The sequence below is a fragment of the Leptopilina boulardi genome, unplaced genomic scaffold, assembly GCF_019393585.1.
Source record: "Leptopilina boulardi isolate dan_hultmark-lab unplaced genomic scaffold, ZJU_Lbou_2.1 LbouV2_231, whole genome shotgun sequence".
Taxonomy (NCBI): domain Eukaryota; kingdom Metazoa; phylum Arthropoda; class Insecta; order Hymenoptera; family Figitidae; genus Leptopilina; species Leptopilina boulardi.
In genome coordinates this window covers 172140-189375 of record NW_026137787.1, presented here as the reverse complement: position 1 = coordinate 189375, position 17236 = coordinate 172140, and the positions used below count along the sequence as shown (strand labels likewise).

The 17236-nt window shown below is 31.2% G+C and overlaps 1 protein-coding gene across 1 annotated transcript in view; it reads left to right on the top strand.

Annotated features, from left to right (window-relative positions):
• LOC127280271 (probable G-protein coupled receptor Mth-like 1) overlaps positions 1-17236 on the top strand; it is a 286104-nt gene that overhangs the window by 244439 nt on the left and 24429 nt on the right. The window contains exon 5 of the mRNA XM_051303168.1: positions 2956-3140. Within this exon, the coding sequence (XP_051159125.1) occupies positions 2956-3140 (185 nt within the window). The remainder of the gene's footprint in view (positions 1-2955; positions 3141-17236) is intronic.

Sequence of the window (17236 nt, the reverse complement as noted above, 5' to 3'; positions counted from 1 at the left end):
ATTTCTTCGACCACTGACTATGATCGAAAATAAGTACTATTTTATGAGGAAAATTACGTCACGACGTGGGCTCTTCACTCTCGTTATTCATTACCTAACACACGCGATTTGTAGAGATAGTCTATAATTTGCGAATCCCCTACATATATATAATTCTCAAGAAAAGGGTTTGGGAGGAGAGAACTTACAGCTATAGACGATTGTTTGGCGCCTGATCTAGGCTAGTGTATGTGTGTATAGAAACAACAGATATAAAAGTATATGAGACTGTATATACACATATATATGTCGACGCTTTGTATTTATCTGTTCGATATGGTAATAGTCAATTCGTGGTAATTATAGCTATTCCAAATAGGGGGGGAAAACGTTTTATCGTGTATATAGGGGAGAATTATATTGCGAAAATACGAACAATAATTTTACGATGCAATGTGGCGATCACAATGCGATATTCTTGCTCTCGCGAAGAAGAAGAAGAAGAAAAAGAAGAAGTTAGCAAATGCTCTTGCGGAGAATGGAGAACTATATAATGAACGAACGTTAATTAGTTGCAATAAGTGCGATCGTGACAAGTTCTCTTTTCTCTCTCAACCCGCAAACGATGAATGTACAGAACTTTCTCAACACTAAATATCTTCTCTCCTCTTCGAACATAGTGGAAATTGAAAGCATTTTTTTTTTTTATTGCCTTTAACTCGTGGATACTTATTTAAGTGAGAAACTTCTATGCTAAGAATTCATTGTGGGAATTTTTACAAATAGCTCTTTTAATTGCAGGCATTTTATGAGAGGGTATTAATTTTATAACAGATAGTTTCTCAATGTTTTTTTTTAAATTATTAATTATTATGTTCTTGATAATGAAATTATTTTGAAGGGTTTTGAATTGGTTAATTTAAAAATATTGTCCATCTGCCATTTGAAGAAGTGATGTGATACATTAAATCTTTAGATTTAATTATTTTAGTGTACAAAGTTCTAAACACTGGGGGTTGATTATGTAAATCCACTTCCACTTTTTCTCATTTCCACTTTAATTTCCACATCCACTTCTTCTAATTTTCATTTCCATTTCCACTTCAACTTTTTCTCATTTTCACTCCCATTTCCACTTTCAATTTTTTAATTTTTATTCACACTTCCATTTCTACATGCACTCATTTTTACTCGCACTTCAATGAATAAAAATTAAAATTAAAAAAAGTGGAAATGGAGGTGTGAATGAAAATTAGAATTAGGATAATTAGAAACAGTGGAAGTGAAAATAAAAGTGGAAATGATAATTAGAAAAAGTGGAAATGAAAATTAGTAATAGTGGCAGTGGAAATGGAAGTGGGAATGGAAATTAGATAAAGTGGAACTGGAAATTGAATTTGGAAAAGAAATTAAAAATAGTAGCAGTGGAAATGTATGTGGGAGTGGAAATGGAAATGCAAGTGGAAATTGGAGTGGAAATAAGAAAAAGTGGATGTGGGAATGGAAGTGAGAATGGAAATTAGAAAAAGTAGAAGTGGAAGTGGAAGTGGATATGGAATTACATAATCGACCCCCTGGATGTTAATCTCAAATTTTTTGCTAAATCTCGAGCAATATCTCACTCATCCTTCATTGATCTTTAGTAATTTCAGTGATGTCATCTTCTTAAGTTGCTGAATGAATCTTTAAATTTTTGCATATTCTATATAATCCCTATTCTAATCCTCGATTTAAAACTAAGTTGCGAAGACTTATTAACTTCATTATTAAATTCATAACCCATAAAAGACAAAAAAAATTTTTCATAAAAATTAATTGAGATCAATCTCAAAAACAATAAAAAATTGTTTGGTTGTTACCACGCGCGAAAAATGATAAAAGCAAAAAAGAGGTTAATTGAATCGGGACACGGACATATTGTATATATATATATATACATATATATGACATCAGAACAATTTAGCCAGGCGCAATTAATAAACATACATTCTCGGCATGTTTCCGTAACAACGTAGTTTTATATAAAATGTAGAGAGAGAAGGTGCAGAAAATATGAATTTCACACGAGCCTCATTTAGAAAAAAAAAAAATTGGTGAGGTTGTTATGTACCGTTGACGCGATAACACACATATAGAATATTATTAACAAGATTACAGAGATGCGATAATGTTACATGCCTCGTTGTTATTGTCGTTGTTCTCTTACATGAGGCTTAGTATTCGCAACGATTTTCCTGACGAAATCCCCCTTTCTCTCTATATTGTATATAGCTCGAAAGCTCAGCACAACACACGTCTAGTACTGTACTACCGGAAAATCGAAATCCAATGGGAACGTGACCAGAAAACTAGCAGAGACTTACGATTGAAAAACTTTTTACTCAATATGGAATTACAAATTTTAATCCAATTTCTCACACTCGTCTTTGCCGTAAATATAAGGTATATACCTGTATTATATGCCGCAGAGAGCATGAATGTGAAAACAAAAAGTAAAATAATAAGGATCGCGCGGTATCTTCTAAGAAAATTTTGTTTGAAAACTGAATATAAAAGATGTGCACTGGAATAAAGTTACACACTTCTAAAAATTCTTTTTCGCAAAAAAGAAAAAAAATGAAAAATATTCCTTTTCCGTAACGGAGGAATTCAATTAAATTTTGTGTTTTCTTATTCCACTTTGGAAAGGTTTCGCCTTTCTGGAGATTTCGTTGAAATTTCATTTTCGGCGGAAAACGTACGGAATTTTTGGAAGGGAAAAAAAAATTATCCATAGCATTTTAATGGAAGTCATTAGTTTTTGACAGAAAGGAAAACAAAATTTCGGCAGAAATTTTATCCGAACTCAAGCCGAATCTGAAAGGGAAATCTCTGTTTTCAGAAAAATAATAATTTTCTTTCGATTTTCTAAGTTTTACATTCAAGGATTCTTTTTATCAATATTTATTAAATTGTGCACTCTCTTTTTGTTTCCAGAGACTTGAGACCTGCAAGTTTGGAGAAGGGCCAGGAGACTCTCAGACTGAGAGTGTATGCAGTATATGCCTGGGGCGGGCCACTGCTTGTTGCAGGATTGGCAGCTGTTCTGGACCATCTTCCCGAGGATCCAGCATCCACCTTCCTGAGGCCTCGTTTCGGCGACAATAAGTGCTGGTTCTATGGTGAGTACATTTTTTTTTTTACATTTCTCTATCACCTCAGGCAGCTTGTATTAGTATGCATATATATGTATATTCAAAACACATTCTCACGCACATATGGCAGAATTCTGTTACATTTCTTCTTTTCTTTTTTTGGCAAATTTCGTGCTGAAAAATTCGACACCAATGAAATTTAAACCTTATGGAATTAAATTACACCCTGTTGAAATTTAACATGGTTAGGATAAACGAGAAGAACTATACACTTTTTTATCAATATAAATAAATAAAGCAGATTAATTTAGTTTACATTATGTTTTTTCTGGATATTTAATTTAATCTCCGAGCTGAGTTAGTTAAGAAATAATTATTAATTAAGAAGAGGTGTTGAATAAGTAGTACTGTGGGCTGATACCAGGGGGTCAATTATGTATAACTTTTTCTGGATCCCATTTTCAAAATCCCGTATTTCAAATTCCGGATTCCACTTTCAAAATTCCGTATTCCGGATTCTACACTCCGTATTCTACTTTTCAAATTCCGTATTTGGTATTCCACTTTTCACATTCCGTAATCCGGATTCCACATTCCACTTTTTACATTCCTGATTTCACATTTAGGATTCCACTTCCAAAATTCCAGATTCCAAATCCCACATTCTGAATGTGGAATGTGGAATCCGGAATGTAGAAAGTGAAATACGGAATGTGGAATAAAGAATACGGAATTTTGTAAGTGGAATCCGGAATGTGAAAAGTGGGATCCGGAATATGGAAACAAGAATGTGGAATATGGAATGTGAAGAGTAGAATCCAGAATGTGGAATCTGGGAAAAGGTACGTAATTAACCCCCAGGTGTAAATTATGACCATGCACAAAAGAAGGTTGTCGGACCTCAGTGATAAACCTCAAGTCCGGAGTCCAATTGACAGTAACGAAACCCAAATTAGAAGAAAATAGTTCTTCTATAGAAAAGGAGTAAAGATGTTTCCCAAGGATTGTAGTAAAGTAGAGTTGAATCCACGAGAATTGAATTTCTTCCAAACTGTTGATGGAGAACTTCTTCTTTTACATCGTAATAGAAATTCTAGTCCAAACTAATATGAATTTGGGCAGAGTAACAGTACTTGGAAATTTAGTAAATTAATATCTGATGACGACGAGCACCAAAATCTGAACTGATTTTTCCTGGCATATGTGTATGATTTATAAGGTCATAAATGTTTTCCACATTTGGTATTTTTTTGGAAATACAGAATTTTTTAGAAAACTTAATGTATTATTGATTTTATAAAATAGTGTCATGAATTTCGTATTAGTAAAAAGTAAATTTGTTACAGTAATGCAGCTGCAATAAATGAAGTATAACAAAACGTTACAGTGACAAGAATAATTATTATCGCAGCATATCCCAAAAAAAAGATTTTTATTTTTCAAATAGAAATTTTTGTTCCAAATAGAACATACGGATACAATAATTTACTCCCCTGATGACATATGTATATACTAAAGAAAAGCGTTATTGTCATTAGCCATATTAAAGTTTTTAGTCATCAAAATTCTCCTTCATCCATAAAAAAAAGGAAGGGGAGACTCTTCTCTCCCAGATTCGTATTGAGACTGAACATAATCTCTCGTAAAAGGAGCTTACGTTAGTAATCTTCGTTTATGCTATGGCTGAAATTGAGATCGATACATATATGAAGTCCCTCGAAACCGAAATCTCAATAATAGCCGGTCTATATAGTATATGAATCCTCGACGGTCTCTAGTGGGTATATAAGGGGGATAACAATGCACTCTTTATCTTCAATTCTGGTTTGAGTTCGAAGTGTATGGCCTTGCCACGTTATATATATATATATATATAGACCATGGCAACGGCAACGATTCTCATAGTTTCAGACTGTTTAACAACCTAACCCATAATCCGCGTGGCACTGCATTGCCTACTATACTACTTCGTAATCCCACGTGTACGAACGTCAGTACCATGACTGTTTCCTCCACGTAATACCGCCCCGCATCTACATCGTGCACATTAATGAAGATCCACTAATACCCTATAATGCCCACACACGCGAAAGAGACCACACTGTAAAACATGCTGTACGAGAGATAAAAATCTCCATTCCAGCAGGGTCTAAAAATGGAAAAAAAAAAAATGCAGTGAGCTTGTTTACTTTTTTCTGAATATAGTTGCGGAGAGTGAGACGTGAATGCTAAAATGTTTTTGCTTTAAATATTAAAAGTATTGTGTTGATAAAAACACTACTAATTAATTATGATTCTAGTTTATTTATTATTAATAGTTGATTCTATTAATTACTGTTGGAGATATTATTTGTGAATATTAAAAGTTCTTGAGTAGAATTCCGGGTTCGCAAGTTTTTGTCAGTCGTGTGCAAACACGGTCCTGCGGTAAAGCATTTAGTTGTATACGGTTCTTCAAGCTTAACGTAAAATTATCTTAATTCTTTAATGTATTCAAATAGTTTAATTATTCATCAATAAAGTAAAACTTTAAGAATCTGTAAATTAAGGTATATTTGAATTTTATACAAAAATTAGATTGTTTGTACAATATTTTTTTTGGCATACGAGTTGTAAAATAAAGCTGCCCCCACAGCACCGAAACTTTCCTAAAGATTAACCTTAAGATTTATTTGAAATGTTTGGAATATTTAATTGCAATGTTTAGTGAAAATTGTGTAAAGATTTAAATGTCCCACTTGAATAAATGTTTAGCGCGAAACTTTCCTAAACATTTAAATGAAATTTTCAGGAAACTTTCACAAAGTTCCACACTAAACATTTATTTAATCAGGACATTTAAATCTTTACACGATTTTCACTAAACATTGCAATTAAATATTCCGAACATTTCAAATAAATGTTTAGGAAATCTTTAGAAAAGTTTCGGTGCTGTGGGAGTGAACATCCTCTGTTATTAAAATTTCGACTTTGGTTTTGCCAATTAGAGCTGGCACAGTAGTGATGTGAAGAGTAAAAAAAAGTTTTTGGAATTTTTTTTCCAACCATATATATATATATATATATACGTTTATTTAAATATCACGAAAATTTAAATACTAAAGCTACTGACCCACATTCCTCAGTTTACCTTCCAACTGCAAAAGAATATCCTCAAAACCAATAAGCAAATATTACATTCTTTTTGAAATTAACATACATTTGACTTTCAATTTGTTTGTAAAAACTGTGACGCGGTATTTTGTCTTGCACAAATAACCTAAAATAATAAAAATTATTAGAAATTAAATGAATAGGAGGCGTCGAAGTTTTATTAAATAAACGAGATCAGAATGAGAATCCAGCCATAATTGCTGTAAAAAGTTTCAATTTGTATAATTTCTTATAATATTCACTTCATTTTCTTTGAATAATATAATAAAATATAAAATAATTAAACCAACTTGCCAAAGTCATTAGAATTAATAGTCAACAAAGTTTATGGATCACTGTACCTTTAAAAGTTGTTGTAGTCGCTGATTACGAATCTGAAATCTGTTTTTAAAAATTAAAAATGGCGGATTCAATATGGCGGACGAATTTTAAAAAACTTATCGGATTCATTTGAAACTCGTTAATTGGGGGTTTTTGGTGTTGCTGATTACGAATCCGTTGTCAGTTTTAAAAAATTCAAAATGGCGGATCCAATATGGCGAAAGTAATTTCAAAAACCGAACGCAATTGGCTTGTAACTTGTTACTCGGGGGTTTTTTGGGGTGACTGATTACGAATCTTAAGTCCGTTTTTGAAGATTCAAAATGGCGGATCTAATATGGCTAAAGAGTTTTCAAAAAAATCGATCGGATTGAATTGAAACTCGTTACTCGGGGGTTTTCGAAAATGTAAGTGGAAAAATATTTAATTTAATCAATTATATTGGGTTTATCAAAAATAATTATTTAAAAATTACTTTGAATTAACTAATGATTTCCTTTTGATGTGTTTGTCAAATTTTTTTCTCCAACCAATGCTATTCAATACTGTGTACACATAAACTTTTATATAGTAGGAGGGGAATTTATATTTACCACGACTTGAATTACGAGAAGTAATTTGAAATTAGATTCGAAGTGTTAGAAATTGGTTTCGCAATTGGAAAGTTAAACTTCAATTGGCGTTGGCTATTTCAGGGTTGACCGCAGAAGAAAACGGATTTTGGTAAAAGAAAAAATAAAGTCGTGGTTGCATTGAAACCCCGCCAATGGCAGAAAGTCGACGTACGTACGTGACCCTTAGTAGGATTGTAAAGATTAGCTATATAACAGAAGTCGGGGTTCCATTTCCGTGTGGTATTGCGCGTTTATTAATAGGATCCATTATTGAAGCTCTAAGCTTCTCGTTGTAACCCAGAGACATAATTGAAATCCATTAATGAAAGTCATAAATAAATTATAAATCATTAATCACTGATGTATAAAAAAAACAAATATTCTTGTTTTATAATATTACATTTGCATTACTATTCTCTATACCTTGCAATTCTGATTTATTGTTCGAAAACAATTTTATGATTGCTTTTACGTGTCGATGCATATTAAAAATGACAAATGTTACATTTTTTTTTAATCTCGCGAGAAAAAAAAAATATTTTTAATACAAAGGAAGTTGAAGCATTTTGAAATGACTTAACCTTTTTAGAAGTAGGTTTCCTTTTTACTGTCTAATGTTTAGAATCCTTAAGTCTTAAGAAATGTATATGAATTCGCCTTCATTTGAGTTTAAGATTTTGTTAAACTTTTTCGTTCCTTTGATGTTTTTATTTTGTGGGACCAATGATAGAAACGTTACGTCAACTGTCAAATTAAAATAAAAATGTAACAAAGACGCAAGGGTTTTTGTATAAGATTTTGGTTTTAATTTCTCGTTGAAAATTTTTTTTCCCAGAGTTCTAAAGTCAGGAAATAATGACCCTGTGTGTACAAAGAGCTTCGCGCATGTAAATAAAGGTTTTTTTTTGACACTATTATATATAGGGGATAGGACTCACCCTAAGCTACAGAAACTAACTGGGCGGTTTCGATTTCGAACCCTCTGTATGCACACCCTACAATGTCAACGTTTGAAGGGCTCATTTCTGATATCAATACATTCTTGCTCCGCACAATGAAACTCATTTGATGTTAAAAAACAATCATCGATGATGCTTCATATATATAAATATACTGAAAATTACATTAGAGTGAGAGAGATGATACTAAATTAAGTTATACGAATGTTGGAAATGCATTAGTCTTCATTTACTCAGCAATTTTTGATTAATATTTCATTAATTCTACAATTCGTTTAAACTCTCTGAATTATTAAATCATATGTATCGATGTGAGAGAAAATATTTAAATTGTACCCTAATTTATTATAGTGAAATTCAATTAAAATTTTGTTCTCTGATTCTGTTTTGATTTTATAATTTAATTACTTTTGAAATTATTAATTCGAGTGATTTTATTAATAAATAAATTATATGTCATTTTTGGGAGAAAGGAAGTGATATTCAGTATAATTTGATTTATTGGTTTTTATCTGTATATATTTTATTTACAAAGCAAATATAAAGGATTTGAACTGTATAAAAAGAGAAAAAAGCTTGTGGATTAGGACAAATTGGACATTTTATGAAAATTACATGAGCAAGTTTTACACTGTAGAATATTCTGGTTAAATGATCGAAAAACTAAATCTGGAGATACGATTTGAAAATATACTAACAAAGAGGATTCAAATATTTCTTGAAGTTATTGAAGGAAATTTACATTTTTTTAATTTTAAAACTTTTGAATTTTTCAATAAGAAATACGATAGTTATTATCAGTAAAAATCTAATTCTTACTCTGGTTCATTAAAATGGTAGAAGTTGTGCGCATTTTTTAACAAATATTTATAAAAGCACTATAAATTAATTATTTCATTTACAATTTGCTTCTAAATAATAAAATATTTGCATTTTATTAAAAAAAAAACTGGTGAATTATTCATAAAGCTGTATATAAAAGCTCAATGACAATGATTTTATTGTAATTTTAAAAACCTTTTATTTAAAACGAAAAAACAATTAAAAAAGATGAGTAAAATTTATGACCTCTAGACTGATTTGTCCTCGACTATCCGAATTTACTTCACTGTGCGACGTTTAGTATTACCAATAGCGAACACTAGGGGCGCTACCTTCGCATCATTTGCGATTTATAAAAAAATTTGGAATTTTTTAAAGAAATAAAAACGATAAAAAAAAATGTTTCTTTTGCTTTTGGTATTGTTAAAAATAATCCTAAAAAGTTTCAGAATTTTTTCAATTAAAATTTTTAAGTTATTAAGTATAGGAAAGTAAAAATGCCTTGTTTCTGGAGAATCAGATCAGTCCTCTTCGGTTTATCGTTGTGTTTATATTATTTGATTTTCTGCCTCTTAACAGAGAAAGTAAAAATGTGCAATATCTCTAAAAAATAATAGCTAAAAATTAACTATCACTTAAAGTTAACTCCATCACTAATTGAATGATTGAATCCCATGTCGCAATCTAGTGAATTCTCTCTTTTTCTCTTTTCAAGTACCTTAATACGAAATAAATTGCAATTAAAGTTTTTGTCATGTTTGAATTCCAACACCTCTTCATCATATGGGATTTCATTTTAGCTCCTGGTAGAGAGAACGTAGCACACTCAAACTATATATATATATATAGGAATGATTGTGCATTGGTACCAAAGGGGGTTGCTCATGATGGGTACTGAAGAGGTACCTTTCAGTGGTTGAGAAGGTCCAGAGAGGGAGAGAGAATGGGAGGAACTGTAGTAGGTTTAGAGAGATTTAGAGAGGTATACAACAGAGGGTGAAAATTCGTATGGTGGGGTGAAACTGACTGGCGCCAGGTTTATCTCTCAACCCCATCGTCTCGCGTTGTTATATAGTGGAAAGAGAGGAAATCAGAGAGGGAAAGAGATAGAGGACTGCTGTACCAAGTGCGTAAGGGTGTTTCTCCCATTCTTCCCTTTTACCCCTTCTTCCATAGTGTCGCATCCAGCGAGAGTATTTTCTCTTGTGCACAACAGCATAGCGAGGCGCGCATTGTCTGTGTCACCACGAAACAACTCGCAGTAGTCAACCGCGCTTTTCCCATAGGACACCATTATTTTGATTTACCACCGCGCACTAGGAATGACTCTTCTTTTGCGATCGTATATATATATATATATATATATATATATATAAACACAACAACGTATAGAGGAGACTAACTCGCTTTTCGTGCTTTATAAAGCACCGGAAAAAAGAAAAGACTCCACTACTATGGAAGGAGAAGGAGAGGAGGTGAAAAAAACAACATGAAATTGCTCGTCGACCATTTTCTCCGTATTGCGCGAATCCATGTTTTCCTTTTAACAGTAAACATCCTTTGAAAGATTAAGACACTCCTCATCAGTGCCATCTTTGCCATATCCTTTTACTGCGGGGGGATAAAAATCTCCAATTGTAGTTTTTTTATTTTCTCGTTTACATCTTCGGGTATTTCAATTAGGTTTATGTTCTTCTATTCTCTTTTTTTTCATTAATGTTATATTTTATGTTTTTAGCCAAATTTTTTGAAAGCGCAAATTTATATTCTTTATTATTGATAAAGTTTTTGAATTAGTATTTTAAACTAATATTAAATTTTACATAAATTTTGATAAAATTTGTTTCCAAGATGTACCACAAGGAGGTATAATAAAAGTTGAAATATTTAAAGTTCATTACAAACCATTTTTACATTTCACCTAAACTAAAAAATCATTTAAACTGTTGTTTTTAGCCAAATTTTGAGGTTACGTTTGTTTCTTGGTCGTTTCCCGCCAAAATAACAACCCTAAAATTTAGGTCATTTTTGGCGGAAAATCCACCTTCCCCCTCAACGAAAGGCAGAGAGGGGGACTTGTGGCTATATTCAGAGTCTTGAAACGAACATAACCTCTAAATTTAGTTCTTTTTGGCGGGAAATCCAACCCCCCTCAACGAAGGGGGGGGGGGGGAATTGCGGCTATATTCAGAGCCTTGAAACGAACATAACGTTTCTCGACAAAATAACATAACCTCTAAATTTAGGTCATTTTTGGCGGGAAATCCACCTCCACTTACGGCTATATTTAGTCTTGAAACAGCGGCGGCGGCGATATCTTTTTGTAATATAGATAGATAATTGTCATTTTATCTTTGAATCAAAATAAATCAAGGTTTATTTTTGGTGCGTATCAAAATGATCAAGTTAGCCAAATCATTTTAAACTCAGGTTTTTATTGTGTAGTTGATTTTTGATCAGAAATTGATTTCCCCTATTTTTTAGGGCGGATTAGTTTTAGGTTGGGAATACCCTTTTTCTATTTGGTATAGGGATGCATGTTTCCATGGTATAGGTCAAATCAATTGAAATAAGAATTGTGTTATTTTACGCTTCACTTGTTACCTAGACCAAATGCCACTTGTTTTGATTTGTACTTTTCCCTCTTGTTTCTATTTAGTTCACCTTCATTCTGTTAACGGTCATGTTTACCACATGTCATTTAATCAAAAACTTTATGTTTCGTTTTTCTTACTCACACTTTTGATTTAAAATCATATTCTTCCTCTATCGTAAGAAAATAATATAAAAATAGCCCACCATTTTTTTTATTAATCATTAAATATAGTTTTTTATTTATTCTAATTTTCTATATTTTTTTTAACATTCCAGTGCGAGACATTTATATAAAAATTTAAAATTAGCCCAAATGGAATGAAAACCACAATATCAAATAAATAAAGAAAAAAAATCCATTCCTCCTAAGTTATTTTCTACGCGTGGTTGAAAGAAAATGAACTTTATAAATATACATTTAAAAAAAACACTGTGAATTATTTGTAAAACATCATATATATTTCGAATGATAAACAATTGACGATCAGAATAAGAGATTAAAAATATATTGACATTCATCATTGAACTTAACTACATCTTTAAATCACACAAAGTGTTGTGTTTTTCTTCATAATGTAAAAAATGTCATTTGACATTCATTATAATAGAGAGAAAGAGAGAGGGAGAGAGATACAAAACTTCTCGATATTAAAAATAACTGAACGGTTATTTTCACAAAGGATGCGAGAGATGATTAAAAATTGAAATGAAATGAAAAAAAAATTAAAAATGACAAGGTAAAAGTTATGAGATAATTTTCCGCATGCCAAGGACCTTTTTTCGCTAAAGGTTCCAATCTTTCTCTCTCTCTTTCAAGGAAAAAAGATTCCCCCGGAGAAATTCTTTCCATAAACATCAAAGATCTTTCAAATCCTCTGTATAATTTTTTTATTTTGATAAATTGCGTCGATAGAACTTGGAGCGCGAAGAATTTCTGGTAAAGACAAGAGAATACTCCTTCATAATTTATATATATATTTACGGATATATTCTCAAAAAAAAAAAAAATTCTAAAAAAGATTATCTTTGTGAAACGCATTTTTTTTGCCATCAAAAAGATTCACAGTGGCATTTAATGGGATTCACTCAGTGGGAGATGGGGGGGAGGGGCAAAAACAAAAAAAAAAACAAAATTGAAATGAAATAAAAGGCCAGGGAGTGAAAAAAAAGAAAGAAAGAATGAGTCAAGCTGACTGGTGCTGTTATCAGTTGGCTCATCCCTGGAACTCAACCCCATAGAGCATTATAGTGTGAGTATACTGCAATCTACCAGAAGCACGCAAGCTTCCATGGGGTTGGCCATGGTGCGATGACTTATCATTGGGTTATATTCACAAACAAAACTATAAATAAAAGTTTCATGGAAAAAAATACATTGATATAAACACACGTCATATAGAAAATTACAAGTTAAATGTGATTCTCCAGAGTCATTTTTGAGGGAAAATTTATTTTTCTAACTGAAAATCTTGGATTTTTGAGGTTATGTTCGCCCTCTTGACCACAAAAATTGAGCTAATTTTGAGGTTATGTTTGCCGAATTTATTCTCATCGCAGGTTGTTAGTATTCTGACCTTATTTTGAGGTTATGTTTTAACCTCAAAACCCGGTTGTCTCTTCATTTATCATCGGTAAATATGTTTAGGACCAAAATACTAACAAACCTGAAAAGATAACCTCAAAATTAGGTGATAATGATCACTACCATTAGATCTTCTTATACACTGTAAAAAAAATTTTGTGTCGATTTACACGCCGAATGTAAAATAACTTATTCAACAATGTTAATTTATTATGCTTTGTAAATTTATAACGTTAAACATTTTAATTTTACACTGCTGAACGTTGTGAATTCACACGGTTGTGTAATTTTACAATGTTGGACATTGGAAAGTATGGCCATACATATGTGGCACACATATGTATTCACACCGTGAATTCACACGGTTGTGTAATTTTACAATGTTGGACATTGGAAAGTATGGCCACATATGTATGGCCATACTTTCCAATGTCCAACATTGTAAAATTACACAACCGTGTGAATTCACAACGTTCAGCAGTGTAAAATTAAAATGTTTAACGTTATAAATTTACAAAGCATAATAAATTAACATTGTTGAATAAGTTATTTTACATTCGGCGTGTAAATCGACAAAAAATTTTTTTTACAGTGTATATAAGAATGTGGCAAACATAACCTCATAATTTAGGGTTAAATATTAAGAACATAGGTTAATAGAAAGGGTTTGAAGTTAAAATTAGCTAACATAACCTTAAAATAAGTTTTGTCATCAACACAAAGAAATGAAAATGCCCTCTTTTTAGAGAATCCATAAATACATTACAATAATAAGTTTGATATAATATATTACACATGTGTGTTATGTTTATAAAAGGCATAAGGCTCATTGCAACTTATAATCCTTAAAAAGGCATTTAACTGCTGTAACTTTCAATTAAGGCGGATTCAGATCGTGCCGCACGACTCTCACAATTGACGCGGGAAATTAGAATTTATATTGCGCGACTGCGGCGCGTGCCAACCTTCAAAGTCGGCGCCGTGGTTGTTACATTTTTTTTCATTGTGAATCTTCAAACCTTACTCCCCTCATCTCTTTTCTCCTACATTCCCTGTAATTTAGGCAGATATTCATTTTAAATTTGCGGCTTTCATTAATCTTTTATTGCGTTTCTGCAAGAAAAAAAATAATAATCATAATAAAACCGATGCTTAGTATTTTTCCGTTATTGCACGCGAATCATCAACTTATTTTCTCATTAAGATCAATGATTCAAAATTAGTTATACAATTATTTATCAAATGCTTTTTTGCTTGCGAATGTTGTTTTTTTTAAATACTTGGTTTTTAAAAATAAAAAAATATTTAGACAATAATTTATACAAAAATGTTGCAATTGAATATATTAATTAAAATTTTTAGAATCAGAATAGAAATTAGCATGGTTGTTGAATAATATTTCTAAATATTAAAAATTCAAAGTGCGCGCTCTTTTTTCTATACATATAGTTATATTAACCGCCACTAGGTAGCGCTGCGGTATGTTACGTCAAATACGAAACGCTTTTTCCAACGCATTTCTTTATTGAATATAGAATGACTTGAAAAATAATTTATCGAACTATTTAAAGAATAGCCTAATACTAGGCAGCAAATATTGTAATAAAAAAATTTTGAAAAATTTTAATCACCTCGTTACATAATTCATAATTGAAGAAAACTTGAACAAAATCAATGAAACTTTTTCTTGAATTGTTAGAATTCGCCTCTTGTCTTTTTTTTAGGGTCGTTAAGTAAATTTTTCATTCCAGTTTCGTATATCCACGGACAATGAATGATGAAAGACGAGAGAATTACGAAGAAGGTGGTCTTTAGTATAGTCTAAAAATAAAATTGAGCCTGAACCGAAATGTTTTCTTCTTTTTTTTTGGCAGCTATTGCAACGAGACAAGTTGAGCCTGTTGCCAAAAATTGAAAAACTTACAAGAGCCCCCTTATTCCTTATTCGACTCCTTAATTCAGTTGTCGATCGACAATGCAGAATTGTCGAAACTCCAGTGTACGTGCGATTTCTTATGCCGTTTGTGGGAAAAGTGTACATACTCTGTGTGTGTCTCTCTCTCTCTATATATATATATATATTTGCTTGATTTTGGCGAATTGCCAACAATAGCTGTTTCGCCGAGTTATATCTCACTCCATGGCAACAAACAAACATAAATGAATTATGTTCACGCGTGCCATTCGATGCTTTATACTGTACTATATAGGCACATCAAATTCGATTAGACCTTCGACCCTTCCTCCATTTTCATTCTCGGATGGACCAAAAACGTTTTGTATCAATTTGAAAGTAGTTACTTTACGTTGAGAGTTTAATTCTAGAGAAAGAGAGTGCGAGCGAGGGACTAATAGTTTATTATCCTCGATGTGACCTCTCGCACTTCGTTATATACATATACTGATTTTTCACAATGTTTTTTCTCTCTCTTTTATTTTAATTTTTGTTTCCATTTTCCAAATTGCTTCATCCTGTTCTTGTAATTACTCCTGATTCGTTTCGGATGAATGCACAATTTCGAGCGGTGTGTGGAGGTGGCACAACAACTCGGTGGAGAAAAATGTGTCTCGTAGATAACTTTATGACTGATGAGAGCAACGTTGGACAAAACAAAAAAAAAATTTATACATCCGGGATAACAAACTTTACATATGTCACTCGAAATGAAATTCATTCTCGAGGGAAAAATATATTTACGAGATTGATGCAAATTGCAAACGAATAATAATGAAAGCTCTCTTGTAATTCGAGATTTGATGTACATATATGGAAAGACTTATCTTTTTCATTAAATTTAATTAATTGATCAAATTTTAAAAAATGAAATTGTTGCTATTTTTTTAAAATTCGATTTCAATTTGTTGAAACAAGATATTTTTTTTTCTATCAGAGAATCTTTAACAAATCCATATGGATTTTAATTTTTTAATAATTGGTAATTGGAATAATTTTTCCAATATTCTGCGATTACAATTAATTCAGTGTGAATAAAAACCATTTGGATTTTTTTTTTTTTTGAAACTCATTTTGATCAGTATCTGAAACTTGTACATTATTGAAATTAAATTTTGTAAGTGGTTGCATGTTTTGCAAAAAGACTTTTTCTTATCTCTAAAAAGACCTCTCGTGTTCTTTAATTCTTTCTGCTTTTAAGTGTCTTGCATCGTTTACTTAATATTACAAGATGTACAATTAATTTTACGTAGAATTTTCTTTTTTTTTTTTTTTGTAAAACAATAATCGAATCTTTAAAATATTTTTAGTTTTAAGTAATTTTTAGTTTGTACGAAGAAAATTTTTGCGAAAAATAATATTCTCTTGTGTGATAAAGATTATAATATTTCCGTGAAACTTATATATTAAACTTTTTGTAAATTTTTTGGTTTCTTCTCAAAAAAAAGTAAATATTCCCAAAGAATTATTATTTTTAATTTGAATTTTTAAAAAACGCTTTTACAAACTTTGGATGCACTATATTTTATTTATAATCGTTGGATGAAAAAATATCAAACAAAAAATTAGAACATGTACTTTGGCGACTTTGGCAAAGGACACGACCAAAGAAAATCTGCAATGTAGATGGTAGATCTCCAATTTCGAAAAGCGTTACAGCGCCACATACGGCAGTAGTGTTAACATTTAACCCGCGTAAATTCAAAATACAAAAATACACTGAAAAAAATTATTTGATTCAAATGCTTGGTTATTTGATTATTATTAAATAAATATTTTTGTTCAATGTACTAAAATAAATAAATTTATGCTAAATAAATATAAAATAAATAAAAACTTAAAATTAAAATACATTTTTAATTAATATAAACATTAAAATTATAAAACAGTAAAATTAAATTTTCTTATTAGGGGAGACCGAGGAGGAAAGTAACAAAAATCAGTTTTTTTATGGTAGCATTAAAAATATTTGTCGGATGAATTTGTCCAATATATTAAATGAAAGCTTGGACATTCACCTTTTAAATAAAATTTGAATTAAACATTTATAATAAATTCACAGTTCACAGTATAACTTTTACGCAAGCTCTTCATCTGTTACTTTCCTCCTCACCCCCGAGGAG